Genomic DNA, 21,636 nt, shown 5'->3' on the forward strand with positions numbered 1-21,636 from the left:
GGTCCTCACCTGCATCAGGCTGTTACACTCTCACTCTCTCAGCACAGCACAGCCATGGGCTGGCCCCGGGCCACTCTCAAAGGCATAGCAGCGTGTGCCGCCACCAGGATGGGCTCGATGGGCTAGTACGGGCACTGGCCTGGCGCACCACACAGTAAAATGATGCTGCAGAACCTGCAGCTAGTGCAGGGTGTGCAGTTGGTTTCCATGCCTGACGGTCCGGACCAATTAAAGTTAACGGGCTCAGAGGGCTCAGGCAGGCTGCACAGTGCACTGCAGCATTCACTCTCACACCATCGACTCGATGATCGATCGAGTGGGCACGTGCAGTGCTTCGTGGCATGCTAATGTGCAGGTGCCAGCGCTGCCACACCCATGCCACTCGTGACCCTGACCCGACCCCGAGTCCCAACCTTCATGGTGCCTTCAAGTGTGCTGCTGCTACAGCCAGCCTGCAGACATTGTAACAGGCAGGGCCTGTGCTATCACTACAGGCAAACACTAATTCGTGTGGAGGTTTTAATGCAGCATTTTGCCATTCTAACATTTCCAATTTATAGGCAAGCGCATAACCTTGCTTAGTGATAGCACCAGCCCTGGCTGCCAATAAGAACCAGATCCATCTTAAGGCTGGATCACTGATGCCAACATCATGGCAAGATGGTTGATCACAATCTTGTAGTTGATGGAATCAAGAACAGCAGATAAATCCAGCGCAGCCAATACTGTTACCCCTGCTCAAGTAACCTCTCTTTGATAACCAAGATGGCTCCTGCACAGGAACAATGCCTGGCTGCAGAACGCACTGTCGATGAAAATCTTTGGTAAAAATATCCACCAGGTTTTTTTTTCAAATTGTCTCCCAAATTGGGAGTCCACATTCTTTGAGGGATGGAAGTTAATGGTGCATTATTCTAGATATGAGTTAACAGCAGGAAATTCAGTGCAACTTGCCAATTTACATAGAAGAAAAACAAAAACATTAATATATATATATATATATATATATATATATATATATATATATATATATATATATATATATAATTTCTAATGTGCTTTCAGCACTTACACGTGTGTACATGCTCCCTTTGGCTACTATTCATGTATGGAGGGGCAGGAGTTTTTGGATCCTGCTATAAATAATGTAGTTAGGAACATTGTTTTACATGCAGCCTTCTCGTCATTCCTTCAAAAATTGGTTTTGCCGCACTTTACAATAATAACATGTCCACATGTAATTTCCTCCGCAGGATATCCACTTGTGAACAAGAACATGCCGCTGGTAGCTGGTGGACTGTGCTGGGCTCAAGAACTAAGAGATCGAATCCAGATTCCCTATAGTAATTTCAGACACATATCACACCCGTAAGTATGTTTGAAAATACATGAACATGATAATGTGAGCCACAATATATTTTTGTTTGCAGAAAACAAATCCTCTGATGATCATTGGTGGGATAGTCTATGCCTACCTTGAGGTCAGGAGCGTGAATTCTGATTGTGCCCGTCTTCCTCATTGTGTAACATTCAGGAAGAATGATTGAAGCATATACTGAGTTATTTGTTTAACAGACATCCCAAATTAAAGTCATACCTTAAGAGTCATGCTTGGGGCGTTTGGCCTGTAACATCCACCATAGGATTGTGTCCATTGTGATGATTCAGTAGTATCCATCACTTCTCCACAGAGTGGAACCCTTCCCAATAAGTCTAGGGAGGTGAGGCCGCTAGCTAATAGATCCCCTAGGTGTGGTAATATGTGGGAGGACCTCATAGGCAGGGACTCCCCTCCTAGGCACTAGGATGTCCACCTGGGGAAAATCCTCCCTGACACTCTCTCCCAAAATACCTTGCCCTGATTTTCTCCACCTGCCTCCTCAATTGAACAAAATTCCATGTGCTGTGCTAAAGCCATGACTGTCACAAGTGTGGAGAATGCTGGGAGGAGGAAAAGTCGAAGAAACATGTGGATTAACAATATGCAGACTTTGCTAAATGCTCTGTTAGGGAGGATTCCCATAAAAGTGCCAATTCCGTTCACCTTAGAGACCCCCAGCAACTTTGCTTGCTTTTGAGGACTTGCATTTTTTTACCTGGAATGAGTGTGAGCCTTTTTTCCCACTCTTTTCATGTATTTTGATGTGTGTTTTACATTTGTGTTCTTTGATTATGGAGTTTTAAATAACTCCATAGGCATCATCTTTTCATGTGTGTTATACAGCACCATCAGTGCAGTGACACAGGGATGTCTTTTTAGACTTCCCAACGGTTTAAACACCTTCTCTGGGATAAACTACTGTTTTCCAGAGAATGTAAAGTGAAATTGACTTTACTAGACTTTCCAAATTCATAGATCCAGCACACACCGTCTTACAATGGAGTGCTGGAGGGGTTACATAGTATCCCCTCTGTCTAAACATGCATGTAGCAGTCCAATGCTACCCTTTCCTATTGAAAGGGCTCGTGGCAGTGGTTTTACAACAAACTACCATGATTTTTCCAGACCGCGTACACCGGTAGCAATGTTTTTCAAGATGGCGCCTTAAACCTCTTTGCTTAAACAGGTCCCGGTCTTCTTTTTTTGCTGTTTCTTTTTTGAAAGGTCCTTCAAGTTTTTGTCTATGCACGCCAAACCAGGTTTGGTCCCTTTGTTTGTGTGCCTTTGGGGGGGGGCTTCAGGACTGAAGACCACCTCTGTCTGAGTGTCTGGGTGGGCAGGAAGTGAGGGAGGTGCCCGACTCCCTGTGCTTAGTCTCCTCGGAGACCCAGATGCACTCTTGCGTGATTGGCTGGCTGACTGTCCGGCAAGGACAGCTACCCTGCTGGGTGAGCGACAGCTAGGCTGGAATCAAATGGAGAAAACTGTTTAAAGGCGGGTCTCTTGGACTGGAAAGCAGAGTCGACCACTGGAACGAAAGAACCGAAGACGAGCTGGAAGAGGACGGACGGCTGCTGCAACTCCTGGACGGTTGGTTTGCCCGGTGAAGCTGCAGGTCCGAATTGCCAAACTCCATTTGAAAGAGAAGCTCCTTCAAGGACGGCTTCTTCCTTTGAGTTGGTGGGACCAATCAACTCATAAGACACCTGGATACCATTCTGAAGGCTGGTTAGGATTTACCAGGGAGAGGGACACCAGTTTGTGTTCTTGAATCTAAAGCTACTGGAACTGAAGTTACTCCATCTTGTTTGCTTTCTTCAACAATCCCGTGCAGTGCAGGAGTCCCCCAACGTCCTCCCTCTTGTCCCCACGACTGAGGCTCAGGAACAGCGAGATCTGGAGGATCTGCAAGGAACCACAACTTCAGCAACATTTGTTTTCTTATTACAAAGGTACTGTGCCAACCCGATAGAGTGTAAGTGGTTTCAACCCAGCACTCCACCTAAGTCAATGCCTAGCATGTGATGCCCAGCTGGAACCCTTAATTATATATTTTTATGTCTAAAGTTTTTATTTCTGAATGATGTACCCTTATATCACACCCCTCTCTTTGAATCCCCCCGGTCTCACTGAACCAAGAAGTAGATAGTTTTGCAAAGTTAAAAGGTTTATTTGATGGATTTGAACAAAATATACATCACACTTTTATGAATTTGAACAATATCTAGATATCGCACTATTAATATTTATACAAGGATCAGCGTTGGGTGATATTACAATCAACAATCTCTTTAATCAATAGGAGTATGGATGAGAAGAATATTGTAGCATAGAATAAACTTTGTGTGGGTTCAATTAAATGCAATAATAGGAAATTAATGCAGCACAGAAATAATACTTTGGTGTGTTTTAATCAAATGCAATGTAATCACTCTTTCCCCCTGATACTACTCAATCCCCCCTAATATGCAATATAGAGATGGAAGGAGAAGAACAAGTTACAGGAATATACACACTCAACAAATGCAAGTTCAATCCCAATTCCCCCAGCAAGCAGAGAGAAACAGGAATGATTTTAAACAGGCCAAATGCCTTCGAACGTGATTTTGAATGAATGGGAAAAATGCTAAAAATTAATTTAATTCTCTAAATTGGATTGAAACTAGTGGGAGCCGCGTTGCATAGCTTCAGGTACACACTAGCAATGATGGTTGGATGACTGGAAGATGGCAAAATGGATTCTGAGGTCGAATGCAAGAAATAGCTATTTTACATGTGATGAAATTGTGCCAAATGCAGATTTGCGGCAAACGTTTCACCGTGCGAGAAAAGCAATTACAGAACAACTATAAGTTGTTGTTCCTTTTGAAAGCTGAGGATGTTAGCTTCATTCTGAAATTCTGTTTGTAACACGTGCGGTTCAAAGGTTACAGAGGTTTTCGTAGAGGTTGATTTTTCTCAAAAAGAGTCAAGATTTTCAAATGAAAGATGCGCTTTTGAATATTACCAACAAGGATTTCTTAACACTAGGGGAGGCTATGAATATGCAAGATATCCAACAAACAGCCTCCGGAACAGAGGCGCCTCCGCTCTGACTTTTGCCGCCAAGACACTTGTCTTTCTTCAGCAAAAATATTAGCGCAAAGATGAATTTATCACTACAATTAACAAAGGACTATATGGATGAGGGAAAGATTCAGAAAAGACAAAAGAGATCCTACAATGCAGTATGGATATGATAGAATGGTTTTGGATTGGCTTACTTAAGGATAAGAGATTGGCTATGGACAATTCTATGCTAAATACTCACAACTATGGTTTTGGAATAGGCCCATCAAAGATCTGGTCAAAGGTTTTGGACTGGAATCTGCTAGCCACCGGACAGGATTCAGGCGCTTAGTTCTGCACTCAGCAAGGCACTCTGGTCCCTGCACGGCCTCTGGTTCTGGATCTGACAGGTTGGTTCTGGGTTACAGCTATCTGGTTTCAGCTCTGCTCTACTGGTTTGGATCTCTGGGTTCTGGCAAGAGTTCTTGGCAAGAAGCAGAAAACAGCACAGCCAGGATGTTAAAATTTGGCATGCCCCTAGGAAGTCTGGGGTTAAAATCAGGTTGCAAGATTTTAAAGGCCAGCTGAGAAGGGTTCAGCTTTGGAATGGGCATTCTGTTTTCAGAGTTCTGGAGTCTTGGGTCTGGGTTCTCCTGCAGAGCGCTTCGCCAGTAAATCGGTTTATGGGTGAATGTGTGTGTGTCTCTAGGTCCTCAACAGTCGCTATTTATGTTTTTCCCAAAGGGGTGGATAGGCTGATTATACTAAGCCCACCCTCTAGGGATCTGATTGATCAAACTATTTCCTCTCTCCTGATTTGAGAAAGAAATCAAGTGTCATAGTGAGGCTGCAATTTACAATCCAGGGAAAAACCTCCCCTTTGTTTCTACACAGAAAACCTATTTTTCATAGAAAGCCTATCTACAATATCGCTAACTTGCTAATAATACATATCCACATCACATATTTAATAAAGCATGTCTCTGTCTGAGTCCCATCTTCTTGAGAGTTTCGGTTCAAAACTGACAGTTTTTTGTGCTTTTGGCTGGTTACCCAGTGTCAGATTTGTACACATTTTTCCACATACATGTGCAAGACATCTGGACATAATCCTGTAAACTTTCATATTCGTAGCATGATCACAATTGCTACAATATCAACTTTTTCATAGTCTGGTCTCTGAATATCGCACAGGGTTCAGAGTAGTTTCATATTGTGAGCAGCCTTTTTATATTAACCTATAAAACACAGATTTTTCCAATTTCTACACAGTCTTCTATGAGTCTTTTTCCAAAAACATATTTCCTTGAAGTTTCAGATACACATATCAGTCTAGCTCTGCCTCCAAGGTTTGGCTGGGCCAGAGCAACCTGAGCCTCTCTTCCTTAGCAGTTGGTTTCTATTGACACCCAAATTTGCATTTCCTTTCAATCAAGGGAGCCTTTTGTCCCTACTCAGAGTAACAGGCCCAAATCTCCTCCCACTTCCCTTAACAACTCAATGCCAGTTCCTGAGCAGAGAGCAGGAGGAAAATTCCTTTGTTTGGGGAGAAGCTGTGGAATGTCTTTGAAGTCCAGTGTAGCTGCCATTAGTTCACTTTAAAACACTGTTTAAAAATGGGCTTTTCTAAAATACAATTTACATTTTCTACAAATATACACACAGATCTCCTCATTCCAGTATTTTTAAAACATACAAATTGAATTGTAGCAACCCATATGGCTTTTGATGGAAAGTTTCTTCTTTTCTACAATTTGATTTAAGACACACGTTTTAAACTGACAGTATAAGTAATGAGAGCTTCTGACACAGGCGAGCGGCGGTACTGCGCCCATTTCTGACATATTTTTCCCATGCAAGCACCTTTTGAATGTGGATTTTCTTATGATGAAAGGTGTTTCTCCTGACATTGTGCTTATGGGGGTTCCTTAAATAAGGTGATGGTGAACACCCCACAAGGATGTTGGATCTTCTCTGCTGTTTGAGAATCATTATTTTGCAAATTTAACAGCCAAGGAAAAACGGATTTTAGGCACTTCTGTGTTTTCCTTGGGATGTAGCACTGCCTTTTCAAGCAGTTCTATTTTACTCTGTGGGCAGCCCCATGCCAGGTTTTGGCAGTGTGGTCTCCTGTTTTACCACTGACATAGGCAAAATGGATTGGCGGCCTATTTTTCAGGTTTCCCTGCGCACTTCTCACAGATCTTTAGCATGCATAAGGCTTTCCGGCGGCCATTCTGTTGTTTTTGATGACAGCAGCGCACAGTGATGTTGCAGGGCATAGACTAGTGGGTCAGAACATCCCACAAGAGAGAACGCCACTCTCGCGGTGAAAGTTTGTGAAACGTTCCCAACTTGCAGGCCTAATCAGATTGTGACCCGACATGATTCTTTTTTGTCTAAACTACTTCTAAAAACTTTCGCAAAGACTTTACTGTTTGATACCAGAACTGCTCTTCCTATCCAGAACACTAGCCCGTTCAGTTTTGCCTGGCCTATTGACTTGAATTGAACTCTTCTGGTGAACTGAAACTATTTGCACTGCCTAGAAAGTATATATGATCTATTCTACATACTTTTGTCCTTTTTGCTCTCTGCTAAGTAACTGAACTGCCATTTTGCTCCTATTTCAGGGGAGGTCAAACGGTCTCAAAAGCGTACAGTTTTGTATTGAAGTGTATGGGTATATAATATTAAGTTGCCTTCGGCTAGTGAAATGTTTTCTAAATGATTGTGTAATAAATTACTAAGTGTTTTTACCAAGAAACCTTGAGTATAAGTGTCTACTTGAACCACTGTGATTGGAAGTCCTCTGTGTAACTACTTGTACTGCTCTGATTCACTCTTGAGATAAGCCTAGCTGCTCTGCTCGCTACCAAAAACTGTGTGGTACAGACTTATACCAAAGGTTGGTTTGTCTAACACCTGTAGTCCTAATTGTGTGTAGTGGTCCCAGAGGGTACTGCCTGCAATTCTGCCTAACACTGTGATAAGGTGGCCTTTGAGAGGAATGAAGACTGTCACTGAAACGTTGCAAGCTGGAGTTTACATTACGCATGGGTGGAGTTAACTATATAAAATGGAAAGCAAAGACCGACTAACAGAGAGAGACCCTGTAAAGCAGCAGAGCGCCAACCAAGCCCAGGAGTTTCAAACCGGGAGTCTTGGAGGCACGCTTAAGCTGTCCCTCAGAAGGGAAGAATCGAAAGGCGAGATGTTGCCGAAGGATACAGTGATCCAGCAGAAAGTCAACTCAAACAAAGACTGCAATAGTTGTGGTGGTTGTGTGACTGCAGAAAGGTGGAACGTTTGGTCCAGAAACAACAGACTGCCTTCCCAAACCTGCTGCTGAGCTGCACAGCAGAAACCCAGAACTACAGAATTGAGTGCCCTCGACCCCGGGAAGAGCCAGGGCCATATTCCCAAGCAGAAGCAGGTAACAGGAATGACAGGAAGACCCGGTGGAGTCTTGGGCAGTTCCCACACAGTGTCAAAGAGTACTTCCAGAGTAATCTCCTTTATCACAGTGGTGACACAGAACAGATTATCAAGCAAGAGGCCATCAGAAGAAATCTTCATTGTCCCAGTGGCAACAAAGGAAGTTATAACAACAAAGAGTGCATCAGGAGTGACCTCCTTTGTCACATGACATGGGTGCCATAGAAGGCACATAGTCAAGAAAGATTCAGGAACCATCTCCTTTGTGATAGTGGTGAAACTCACAGAGAATTGGCCAGAGATAGATTGCTGCAAGAAGAATTGGAGATTACCAAAAAGGAGAATAAAAACTGGAGATTGACATGTACAAGTTTGTGAGAAGAACTGAAAAGACATTGGGAGGTTTTGAAGAATCACCAAAAGTCAGTTTGAAGAACTCTTCCGTGTTGACCAGGAGAAAGGAGACATTGTCATGGCCTTAAGACATTGTTAAATCAGACATTAAAGCAAGAGACAGCTGTGGAAAACACGCCAAAGTGGAACATGTCACCAGGAGATTGAAGCCATTCTCCTAGTGTTGTTTTAAGCATTTGACTGAAAATTGTTTGTTTAGTGGCTGGGACTGGTTAGTGGATTTGAGACCGAGGACAGTATATGTTTTACATTTGACTGACATCCTGACATAAGTTCTCCCTAGGTTGAGGCAGGGAAAACCCTCTATGCATAGGGAAAGATAGGTTTGTCTTTTTGTTTAAATAAGTCTATAGCCCCAATCATGACACCTCCTAGTAAGAGTCCTTACTCCTCCTCGCCACACGATTCACTCTTAAAATAACATTAATGGCATGTTTTTATACGCCGCGTAATTCCAGATTCCCCTGCTTCTAATCACTACCTTAGCTTCATAAATGTTTTCCCTTTTTAATGATACTTGATTTATTGACCAAGGAAGCTATAAGGGCTGAATCGGCCCAGTCCTGATAAAAACTTGTGATTTGCAGACTGTCTCCTTGTCTGAAGAGAGCACTTCACCTATCCACCAATATCTGTTGACTTCTTGTAATAGCTGCCTAGGTGATGTGTTGTTTTGGAGTAGTTGATTGTTAATTTGATTGATGATGGACCTTTCTAGAAGCAAAGGAGCTACCGTTTTGTTTTCACCAAATGTCAATTAAATCCAACTTTGGGTGAAAATGAGCTCAGTCAATACAAGTGATTGATTTTAGCATAGTACATTTTTACGTGCACTCTCAGTCCATGTAAGACATGTGTAATCTGTCCTGTGCTCATAATGTAATCTGTTCCATGGGTTCCATCACCAAAACATGCGTTTTACTCTGTATGTCTAAGGAATTTCTGTGAAATTGTGTAGAGGTTCAAATGTATGGTTGGGTGTACATGCAATCCTTATTAATGCACGTGTCTGGTATTCTGCCACTCCTTACACCAGGGATTTTAAGGTCTGGTCCTCAAGTTCTAGAATACCAAGAGGTTTTTATGATGACCAGCGACTATATGCTCAACTCATACATGTCACGGCTATATTGAAACTTAGTTTATGTGTCTACACTTAGAAATGCTCACAGTTCATCTTTCAATACCAATCTCCCACCCACTAAAGCAAGGACTGGGAAGATCACTAGTTTTGGCTCTTACCATAGGTGTTTGAGGCTGCGGATCTCTCCTCCGGCCTAATTAGACATCTTGCGAGGTTGGGCAAGTGAAGTTGCTAAGGTCCTCTCCTCTAAGGAACATTCATTAGGACCTTAAAAACATCCATTGCAGGCTGCTCCAGGGTTCAGCCTAGCAAAGCCTCTACAAGCTAGGATTCCTATCTCAGCTCGGGGACTTTGGAGAAGTATTGTGTCATTTTGGGGAAACCTCTTTGCCTCAAATTGTAAATGTGTGCATTTGTAATGTAAATATATTAAAGAACTACTGTAGTCCGTGCTGTCCAAATTAATTGTTCCCACCTCTGCTCGCAATCACATCATATGTCTGTCATCCTGTGTCAACCGGGCCTCTTCTTTGTGCAGTGCATCCTGTTCAAGGTGCTTCTTGCACATACAGTACATTTTCTCTGCTAAGCGCTTCACTCTCTTGGAGCTAGTTCGCTGCTATTGGCAAAACCTAAAATATGGAATACAACATATTTGCGCATATAATATTTCATGCTTTTGAAATGTGATGGACTTCATTAACATGTTAAAATTATTTCTTTCTTTTGGTGTTGATGTTGTAGGTGCCTGCAGTCTGCAGAAGGGAAACGCATGATCCAAAAGTACGAAGAAATGATTGAACTGCTGGAAAAGTGAGTACACCTATTCTTCCTTCGCATCTAACATCAATTTAGCCATTTGAGGGTTTTTTGTAACCAAAAAGCCAGTTTAGGGGTGACGTGCAAATCATTTTCGTAGATGTCTTCCTCTTGCTAGCCCAATTAAGCTTGACAGTGGTGGAAAATTGCGCACATTTTGCACATCACTCCCAACTCTGTGTTATGCGATGTGCACTAGGGCGAACATCAGCAGCAACAGCATGCGTGTAAATGCACTTTAATATGCACTGTTATTGGTCAGTGTATGTGTTCTTCTGTATAGTGCAGATGAATTTTGCTTACAAGAGATGGGTGTTAAAAAATCTGGGAATTTCACAAGAGGGTTGGGCTCGGAGGGCCTAAATTCCCAAAATAACTGACTGTGCATGGATACCGCATACTGTGCTATTGAATGGTCTTGAACTAGTTGAACTGGACACAGAGTGGTTACATCTGTGCGAGTAGATAAAACTTTACTGCTTCAACGTGCCTGTAGGGAAGGCAATATAGGCCCCGTGCTCAACATACCGACCAAACCGTTCACTGTTCTTTTATTTAATGCATGAATTGTGTAAGAACTTGCTTTGGGAAGCAATGAAGGGCTGTACTTTGGTCAGGGGTTACATGTTCATACATTAGATGGTTATGGGTGCCAGTACAGTGCTATAACATGACATTCACCACCAGCATCCCCTTTAGCATGGCAGGGAATATTTGACATCTACAGTGTGGGCAACATGTGACAGTGCATGTGGTGGTAGAGCGTGTGGCGGTAAACTCTACAGGGTGGTTGTCAGGTGGGATACTGGGCTGATTCTGTTTGTTTGCTGTATCTTATGGGGTGTGACCAAGGTTCTCCTTGAAGAGGGGGGTGGGGTCATCATTTCTTTTTTGAATTGTATGAGGGCGGAGCAAGTCTGATCCTGATGGCATGAGGTTCCACAGTCTGCAGTGTTGACTGAGAATGATTGTTTCCTTGTTCTTTCCTCGTTGCATTTCTACTCCTCGTCTGACCATGTCCTGAAATCTGGTGTTTCACAGTTCAGAGATGTTGCCTTTGTTGAATGGATGCAACTGGCTTTGAAGGTGACGCGTGCTTGTCGCGCTAGCCAGTGAAGTTGGATTAGTGTGGGAGTTATGTGGTTGCAGAGACTTTTGATGAGTTGGGTTGTGACGTGGAGGATGCAGCTAAAGGGTGCTATGCAGATGGTGGGTGGATAGGCTAGTGAGCATGGTGTTTCCTCCGTCCTGATTAGATGGCACATAGGCATTTATGGTGGAAGTGGTGTCTGGTAGAAGGCATGCTGTCTGAGTGTCCCACCTCATGTATGTTTTGAATGAGATGTGGCTGTCAATATGGAATCCCAGAGACTTGGCACAGGATCGAAGCTGTGGGCTGAAGCCTTTTTGGTTCACAGTGGACATGCAAGTTTCCAAGTTGGATGTGGGGTTGATTGGTGGTGTTGGACGGCAGCATGAATTTCAGCCTGGAAAGGTTCCGCTTGAAGCAGGTCTTGGATATCCGGGTATGGACCAGGTCGACACCGGTCTAAAGTTGATGGATATCTTGGATGCATGCTACTTTCATCTGTTCAATGACACATTCATGGGTAGATCCATGAGTTTGCACTCATTTTGTAAATTGTGTGTAGTGCAGCATACATACCTTGTTTTATAGTGGCAAAAGCTTTTTATGTCACTGTTGTTGCAGAGAATAACCTACTGCCTTCGTAAGACCTCCAAATCTACTGTTCTATCAGTGATGCCAAATAGTTACAGACACATACGCATTTAAGAACCAACAGTATGTCTTTTTCATGTATGTGTGCATGCATGTGCGGCCACTCTGCCTGTTGGGGACTACCATATGAGAACAGGAACCACCTATGGACAGTTTTGAGTTTTGCAGGGGACTATGGGCCCCTTGAAATATCGCTTTTGACAGACTACCAGCAACTACAAAATGGCTGAATGACGCTGAACTAAAAAAAAAAAAAATGACTTCTCTGGTTTATCGGAAATTTTTCACTGATGTCACACACATTTCCTCTGCATCACAAGAAATGTAACATCTTAAAAACATGGTAAGGGACACCGAAAATCTGCTCCATTCCAAGCTGGTCTTTGAAATTGTTGGTCATGCATCGACACATAAAACGTCATATAATCACAATCAAATCTTTTTTGGAGCAGAGACCTTCCATAGAACTTTTCACATTTGTATTTGTTTCCGATCAGAAATGACTTGCGTCAACACATTTACACGCAGCTGAGGTATTCCCACAAAGAGTGCCTGTACAATAGCACACAGATTACAAGTGATGTGCCAGTTTATGAGGGTATAAGTACATGGGACATATACCAGGGAACAAAACAAAACAGAAGCACATTATATATAAGAAAACGGGCGACCTACAAGGGTAACATTAACCTACGTTTCTATTTGTATTATACGGCCAGTTCAGAACCAGAGGCACATTTGACCACCTGCAGAATGCATAGCACTAATGAAAATGGTGGAAAATATGTATGTTAACCATGGACAATAATTATACACAGCTGTAGGTAATATAGAACACTGGCACCACCACAGTGCCCACCCGGAAGAGCTGTACTGGCATCCAAGTAATAATATATCACAGGCTCTGTATTTCTTCTAGAATGAGTCCCTTACTGGTTTAATGTTATGCAGATTATACCCCGAATGTAATGTATATAGGAGCAGTACCGTTGCAACAAAAAAAAGATATATATACTTCCAAATGTAATTGTGCTTGCCATTCACATGTGACTAGACTTCTTATATTCCTGCAGAGAAGAAAGCAATTTCTGTTCAGTAACAAATATTGATTTAACACTTGCAAATATTAATGATACTGCCACTTGCAGGTATCCCCCTGAACCTTACTAAGAGAGCTGTGAGGTTGGAGTGACCGCAACATTATTTTTATTTGAACTTTGTAAAGCTGTGCCGGGTAGGCTGGAGCCTTGTGAAGCCCTGCGGCTTTTTAAGCGTTCAACGCCCGGTGGTGAGTGGTGGGGCACATCAGTGCAGTTCTGCAGGTTGTAAACACCTTCCAGCTGACCCTATTGGGAATTGACGAGGAAAGATGACCTAGTCCTATATTGGTGGAATACCACTCATAGATGGATAGTCCTTCTTCTTTTTTTAGGCATAGACGCGAGTCGACCATTTGCTCATCTGTACCTTACAAAGATGGCAGATAGAAGCCCTATTCTTTTCCTAGGGTGAGTATTTGCAACTTGTACGGGAGAGAGGTACCCTGCACACCCACTCTAGTATGAGCACTGCCAATCAGAATGCGGGCGCTTTCTATATGAACATGCACACATCTAGAAACAAACCACATTTTAATTGATAGAAAGGAGACCTACAGAAATGTAAAATTTGACAAACTACCCTAAACAGGCAAGTGCCTGTTGTGAGATTCCAAGGTAGCATTGGTACACGTATTGGCAGCATCTGAAGCAATTTAACATTCTTGACCACTGTGATGCTGGAAATACATTGGAGGGACAGGGCCTCCCTGTCCTTGTCCTGTAGTCTTTTTTTTCATTTGTGCTCTGTATTGTTTTCTGCCCAGGAGTCCCAGGAGTCCATGGATACCCAGGCCCTGCCATTGAAATACGTTGATTCCTGATAGGAAACAAGATGGCCCCTGTGGCCTCTTGCTTTCCATTGCCTATTACCTTGTTTTCTCAAAGTCCAGGGAAGCCCTGACTCTGTCCCTTCCCCCTGACTGGCTGTTGGGTGGAAGTTCTATATATGGTGTTGTGAAGTCCAGGCCAGACTGGCTGGAACCTTCCCAGTGACTGTATGTTGTGGGTACACCCTTTAGGTGGGACCTGGGTGAATGGAGTGTGACCAATATGCACTTCTTGTTGTGGATGTCTGGTTTCTGGTGTTTGACACAATAACTGAGACAGCCCTGCCCGAAACTGGTATGAATGCAGTGTGTAGTGTTGAATGGCTGGGTACTTGCCCCAATACACATTCCTTGTTGTGAGTGTCTGAGAGGGAGGAGTATGGCCTGAATGCACTGTATGCCTGATTGGCTGACTCACTGCTGAATACCCTTCTGAGTGATTGGTTGCCTGAGTGTGACCCAGCAGAATGAATGAGAGATCAACTACTATATCTGTGGGCCTCTCACTGCTAGAATTTGTTCAGAAGCTGGAGTTGAAAATAACATTGAAACTGAAGCTGAACCTCGAAGCCGAGACTCAAGAAGGTTGACTGCTGTCTTCCTTAGATGAAATCCGAAAGCCAAAAGCCGTCGAGACTGATCCAAGAGGACCTGGTTAGGCGCCCTCTTCCCGTGCTCCGAGGGTCCATCAAGCATTGCTAACCTTCGCTGAAGCATCCTGGAAGTCAGACCCTCGACATGCTGCGGACCAGAGACTGGGACTGATGAGGAGAAAGAAGATAAGCACTGGACATTCCATCCATCGTCGTCGACCAGGGTTCGCAGGTTCACATAACCGCTGGAGGCCCATTGAAGCCGTGTTGCCCAGAAGAGGGGGCCGCTTGACGCCGTGCAGTTGACGACCGGAGCCGCACGCTCCTTTGCTTGCGACTTTTGATTGACGGACGCGCTCGTCCGCACCGCAACCCGCCTTATCCCACCGGAGAAGGCCAGGCCGTCGACTCACCGAGGGGCATCTGCTGGTGCGTTTCCCACCACCCAAAGACCATAGAGACGCCGGACGACTCAACTTCCTTGCTGGGCCACAGTTCTTCACAATCTATTTGCGGTCCTAAATTCTCGACATCGAGGTGCCCCGCATGCCTCTTCCTCGCAGGACGTCTTCGACTCGTCATCGATGAGCACTGCCAGGAGCAAAGCCACTGCCTCGACGCCATCTAACTTCCATCGAGGATTCTTGACACTGAGTTCACTTTCTTCGAAGCCTTTACAGGTTGCTCAGGGGGGAGGGGGATCTCCACAAAGAGCTGTGTCTAACGGTAGAGGACAGTATTCTGCCATTGTTCTAACCAACTGCTTTCTCTTCTATATCTATTGCTGGTTACCTTTTATTACGTGATTTGGGTAACATTTAACCAGAGTACAGTTGATGCACTTCAATGAAATCTAATAATAATTGTGGTACCACTTAGAACTGTAGATATTTGCCATTGTAGATTAACTAAGCACAAAGTGAGTTATTGTGATTGTGTGTATATAACCTTAAACCTTTAATTATATAAAGACTGTGGGCCTCATTACACGGTAGGCGGAAGACCAAGGTGCTATTAGCACCTTGGTCCATGCCGGTAAAATACCGGCACTGCCTTGGTGGAAAGGGGAATTACCGCCCTATTCCAAGGTTGGCGGGGCGGTAATGCCCCCTTCCCCCATTGCCCTTCCCCATTCCCATTTTTGCCCCATAGGGCATAATGGGAATGGGGAAGGTGCAATTTGCGGTACCGTAATTAGCACCCTGGTCCCTTTGCGGGTTGGTTTTTAACGCCTACTAAACAGCAGGCGTTAAAGTACCTACCCGCAAAGGGACCTCGTAGTAAGGCGGGAAGGGTTAACGGTCACCGGTACCATTACCGGTGACCGTTAACCCTTACCGCCTTCCGTGTAATGAGGCCCTGTGTTTTAACTAATACAGTGTGTGGACATTCCTTTGTGGGGCCTTGGGGACTACACTATACCTAAGAACCAGCCTGCATCATCTCTTGAGGAGCTAGGCCTTGATAGCTCGTCCATTGCTACCAACAATAGAGAATCTTGGCTGGGGTCCTCTGTGCCTCTCCTCTACCATCTAGAGCGCAGGAGTACAGACACCCCCCCTCCAGTCTTTACAACCACTACATTGAGTGTTTCTAATACAACCTTAAACCAACATGTTGCCCGAGTACTATTTGACTTGGTGTACACGAAAGCAAAGCAAGTGATCAGGTATGTAACAGTTGCTAAAAGTCAGCAATTTTTGCTGTTCCCCAAGCAGAATTAGGTAGGTTTTTCTAGTGTATATGGTCACAGCTTGGCTAGTCAACAACACCATGGTGTAAATAGAATGCTTTGACCAGTTGATTTAAGTTTACAAGGGTTAGTATGGAGGGTACTCCCATCCTTTACACAGTAATGAGCGTATGCTACGTTTTTTGAATCTTCAATGCTGGCTGATGAATGCATTGGATTTCTCTGACATTTTCACGGTGTCAGGTCGGATAAAAAACAGGTTTATTGTGGAAACCTTTCCGATGCGTTTCCGCAAAGGGCACCTAAAGGTCTCTCTTCTACGACGAGACTGTGTTGGCAAGCTTCTTTAATTATAGTTTGCATTTGTTGTTGGGTAATGGATGAATAATGATTTCCTAGGCTGTCGTTTACGAGTATAACTGTGCCAGCGCGCTCTCATTTACAATTATGGCCCCGGATGCCTGATGGAGTGATGCATATGCCAGACATGCCGCAGGGAAAAATCCAGAGGTGCTATTTGCATGCCCCCCACCCCAGAAAGGATTGTTTGTGTGAAATAGATGACGTTTGTTGTACAATCACCATATGATTAACTTGCCCACAAGTAATCTTGTCTTCAAATTGCAGATATAAGGAGAAGCGGTACGAAGAGTGGTCCCACACCGTGTCGGAGAAAGCACAGTATAATCTCAGCCAGCCACTTATCAAACGGGACACGGACAGCAAGCTAATCACAGTCAATTTTAATCCCCAGGTAAAATGGGAAGTTAATGCCCCTCCGTGATGTGCATCTAATTGCATGCTTGCTCTGCTCTTTATACAATGTCCAGTAAATGTCAACGACTAACCTTTACATCTTGGCAGCGCGGACGTGCATTTGCGCTAGATCTCTGACTTTACAGAGGTACTCATTGGATTGGACTCATCTGATGCATGTTTGTAAATTCTTCTTACTTCAACGGTCTGCCTTGAGCATGTTATGGGAGAGGTGCAGTCGGGGGAGGACTGGCGACATTTGGCCTGCAGGGCGGGTTTAGTTTTCCGGCCTATAGTGCATTGGCCTAAGCTCACAGTGCAGCGGTCCCAACTTCCAGAACAAGCAAACTAAATACTAACATATCCCCCTCCCATACTTTCTCAATATATATAGGAAAACTGGGATTTGAGCCCAGTTTTCATTGTGTTGCAATTTGTAGTTTGACAGCAGACTAAATCTCCTCCCATCCCAACCCAACTTTAGTTTCAGAACAGCGTACAGCGGTGGTAAAGCTAGATAATTAATTGGTAGAGCAGAGCCATTGCTGAACCTGTGTTTGCTCTCCTAGCCAAACATTATCTGGCATTGCAAAACACCCCTAGCTGGCTTCCGGCATCCCCAGTCCACAACACAAAACCCATGCCTGCACACTATCTACCCATCCCCGCAACACAAGAACCTCACTTGTCGTCCTGACACCCCAACTGTATGCTGAACATAAATTGTGAAAATTATAATTATGTATAGAACAACACTGTAGAGTATAAACCTATATGAGTGAGGCTTTCTCTACAGATAGTTAAGGAAAAATAAGGCACAGTGATGAAAAGTGATATGCTCAGGATCACGTAATGTATGAAGTGTGGAAGGTGGGGATTTGAACCCTGCCTTCCTGGTTCCCCAACATCCAAATCAATCAGAAAGCAGGGAAGACTTCATTTTCTCTTATTCCATTTTCAATATTAGAAAAAAAATGATTTCTGCAAAATTGTTATACAAGGGCTAAACTAGGAAACTGTTCAGAAATCTGTTTTTCAAAGCACCAAGTTATCTTTAAGGGGTAAGCCTATTAATCATCTGTATCCTGAGTCAAATACATCTCAAAAACAGGCTAAGATTATCATTGTAATGAACATTTACTATAATTGCAATCTCAGTCTGTACAATTTGTGTGTACTTTCAAAACACAGTCACATGATAAAGCAACTTGAAAAAATATAAAAATATAAGAGGTAGTGATTGAAACGTATGTTAATAAAGCAAGTATGCATCACTTAGTCAGTAAAAAGAAAGGGGGTCAAGCCAATTTCGCAATTGGGTGCAGTGGCAAGCAGGTCAGACATAGATCTCAGGAACGGTCAACCTGCTGCCCTACTGTTCCAGATGTGTACCTCAGTCTCATTTACCCTAATTTCCTTACCCATCATCCTTCATTATCATTCCATTGTGCCACATTCTCAACACCCCTGTTTCTTGTAAATACCTTTTGAGACCACCCTTCCCCTCCATCCTTTAACTATTAGCTCAATCCCTTCCCTCGCTCACACCTCTTTGCCTTTCCCACATTGCTCAGTCACCAATCTCTTGCCATTCATGCCCTTTACTTGTCCATAAAACAAATTCCATTTCTTGCCCCTAAGCACCTTCCATTTCCCTGTAGACCACCCTGAACTGCCAGTCAGCCTCAAAAGAGCCAAGATGGTAAAAGAAGAGAAGCAGAAATATAAGCGCAGGGAAGAAGGCAGAAGAGATTATGAACAGAGAAATTGAAAATATAACAGAGTCACCAGTTAACGCTCAATTAATATTGTACTTTGGAAAGTATTGCAAACTAAAGGATCAACAATTAAAATAATGTAAGTGAAAATCGGTGTACAATATGTCAAAGAAAATGGGGAGAAAGATCTAATTGGACTTTTACATTTCAAGTTGGTTTCAGTGCTTAGAGAAGTGAAGTATCTGGAGACGAGGCAGACTGAATCCATCCCTGTGCAAGCCGAAGAGTTCTACGCTTCCAAGGAATCGTTCAGGCAGTATGTGGCCAATCTGGAACTCACGGCCAACTGGTACAACAAAATCATGAAGACCATCCTGGAGGTGGAGTTCCCCCTCGTGGAAGAGCAGCTGCATGACATCGACATCCGGATCAAGGAGGCCGAGGAGAGCCTGAGCTGGAGAGCAGAAGGTGAGCATGGCCGACATGCGTGCTATTGAGCAATTCGGCAATGGCGTAGTTCTCGACATAAATGTCTAAAACATGTATATAGGTGCGTGTTTGGGGAAGCAATCGTTGCGCTGGCTATAAATATGTATCCAATTTTTTCATTCCACAATCTAACTTGGCCAATCATTGGTTTGGCCACTCAATCACTCTCTCAACTCTTATGGAGAGATGGCTCAGAATAGATGCGGCCGCATGATTTGGGAGAGCCACCTGCATTCAAGGGCTAGCTAAAATCTGGAGCTTTGATGCCATGGATCATGGCCAAAGGACTGCAGTAGTAATCAGATTAAGGGGTCTCCAGTGTCTTATGAATGAGGAAGTGACTTGTTAGAGATCATTACCCAAATGCATCTCTTATGCGGGAAGTGAATTCTTCCTTTTGTGCCTGATGTTTTAACCTGTGCAGGAAGTCAATGAACAAGTCTCTGGCTAAAAAGATGTTACCTTTGTATGATACCTTACGTTTAGTACCCGAGGTCTCTGACTTTAGACTGGGCATTGCAGGGGCAGGGGGAGTTTGATTTATTGACTGCCAATGTTCATGTGGACCAGGAGTGGGGAGTACCGTGGACACTAATTGTTTAGTTTCTAGCGTCTTGCTGGAGAAAGGACAATAAGTGCTGGGCCATGTGTGCAATGGTTATTCTAAACCAATGAATGGGCTCCATGCTTCTCTGGTCTCTGTGCAGAACTGGGTACATTATGCAACTCTTCAGGCTTCATCTTTCTGTCTTGCAAAAGGGATGATCAACCTGAGGATGGCAGAGCTCACCACATGGTATACCTTTTCTTCAAGGCTTTTCGGCCACTCTGCATACATCGATGGACAGTGCAGCAATTCCGCTCCCACAAACCCAGTGGTCTTTCTTGGTGGTGGACAGGGGTATTTGCAATTTGATTTTTGGCCGTGCGGTCTTCTTATGACCCTACTAAGAAGCCGGTCATGAGTGCATAGGTTTTTTCCCCCCTTTCTAATACCATTCTAAAAACCCACGCCATAAAGAAGAAGGTGCAGTGTAAGAGTTGACGCTCTTCAATACACAGAGCGAATGCATTTGTAAAATAATTAGTATTAAAGATTATTATTATGACTTTACCTATAAAAGCATCTGAAATGCGTGATTGGCTTTTGCGCGATGCATCTTTGATAGATAGTTTTGCGAGAATGATCTGATAAGTGAGGCCATCCTAGCCAGCCAGTGCTGTTTCCATTTGAGTTAGTTCATGTTAGCATCTCTAGCAGACCTGCTGTATGCGGGTTTCTCCAGGGTACTGCACGATGGGATGGCAACATCAATGTAATGAATGGCAAGGGTGTGGAAGAGCGCAGAGTGAGACACTAACCATACAGCACGTTAAAACACAGAAGTCCAGAAACTGCCTGTTGAACACTTAAGATCATCAAGTGTGTGAGGTGGTAGCCGAAACCCACCACTTTTTTGTGGAAACATTCCCTTTGATGACCCTTCCTTTTGGAACTCCATTCCACCCACTCCCAAGTAAGAACCAGATCGAATAAAAATCTATAGATTGTTCGAGACTCGTTTGCTCGGATATGCCAATGGGAATGACTGCTATTGCTGTCGCCAATATCCAACTGACTGCCCAGCATGCTGTAGACCCTAATACCCAAAACATGCTGATCCGTGCACCTATCCTTTCCCCCTAACCCCTTCTGTAATTGGGGCCAGAACGTAGGCCAGGGAAAAAGTGCAATGCTATTTCTCTTGATCTATATTGAAGCTGTACTTGCGCAAAGTTTCATATTCGGCACATGTACTTCAGTTAATTCTTATTGTTTAGGCACTAGACTCTTGGCAAATGTAATGTCATGCCATCACTAAGCGTTCCCATCCCGGAACACACGTGTGGAAATGGTATGCTGGAGTAATGGAGCTAGCACACTTCCTTCGAACTAAATCTGTGTGTACAGCTCAATGTTCAGACAGTCACCATATTCTAGATGGCTTTGTTTAGTATTTCAACATGCTGTTGGCCACTGACCGTATACCATTCTTTCATCGACTGACCTTTATTTGATGTTTTTTTAATTAAACTTTTGTGTCAAAAAAACAAATAGAAAAATATAAGGGGGTGGGGAAGTGCATTTACGTAGTAGGGGTGGTCGGGAATACGTTAAAAACAATAGCAGAGGTTTTTTTGGGGAACCCCCAAAATAAAACAAAATTCGATTGAGTTTTGATGAAAAAAGTTTCAGAAACCCCTTCGAAAAAAAGTTAGTCGAAGAAAGAACATAGATCTCCCATGGAGCATGTTAAAGGGAAGTTCAGCATAAGTAGAAGTGTAGCTCCTATGCATAATAGACTTCATGTCTGGGTAATAGAATAATATTGAATGTTTATACAGTTGCTTTCTATCCTTCAGCCTACACGTAGATACGAGATGTATGCAATTCGCTTTCTCCTTGTATTTGCAGCTCTCATTGGGTAGACTGTAAAGCGTGACCAAGTCGGCATTGGTTAAAGTAGAGCCTTGCTTTCTACACTCTACACTTGC

General features: G+C 43.6%; 1 protein-coding gene across 2 annotated transcripts in view; it reads left to right on the forward strand.

Moving 5' to 3' along the window:
- The window catches only part of DNAH9 (dynein axonemal heavy chain 9), a 1,527,051-nt gene that overhangs the window by 208,639 nt on the left and 1,296,776 nt on the right, over positions 1–21,636 (forward strand). For both annotated transcript variants that reach the window (XM_069654516.1, XM_069654515.1), the window contains exons 10-13: positions 1,254–1,368; positions 10,110–10,178; positions 16,766–16,892; positions 18,825–19,080. In XM_069654516.1, coding sequence (XP_069510617.1) covers positions 1,254–1,368; positions 10,110–10,178; positions 16,766–16,892; positions 18,825–19,080 — 567 coding nt within the window. The remainder of the gene's footprint in view (positions 1–1,253; positions 1,369–10,109; positions 10,179–16,765; positions 16,893–18,824; positions 19,081–21,636) is intronic.

The sequence above is a fragment of the Ambystoma mexicanum genome, chromosome 3q (genome assembly GCF_040938575.1).
Source record: "Ambystoma mexicanum isolate Mex_15411 chromosome 3q, UKY_AmexF1_1, whole genome shotgun sequence".
NCBI classification, from domain to species: domain Eukaryota; kingdom Metazoa; phylum Chordata; class Amphibia; order Caudata; family Ambystomatidae; genus Ambystoma; species Ambystoma mexicanum.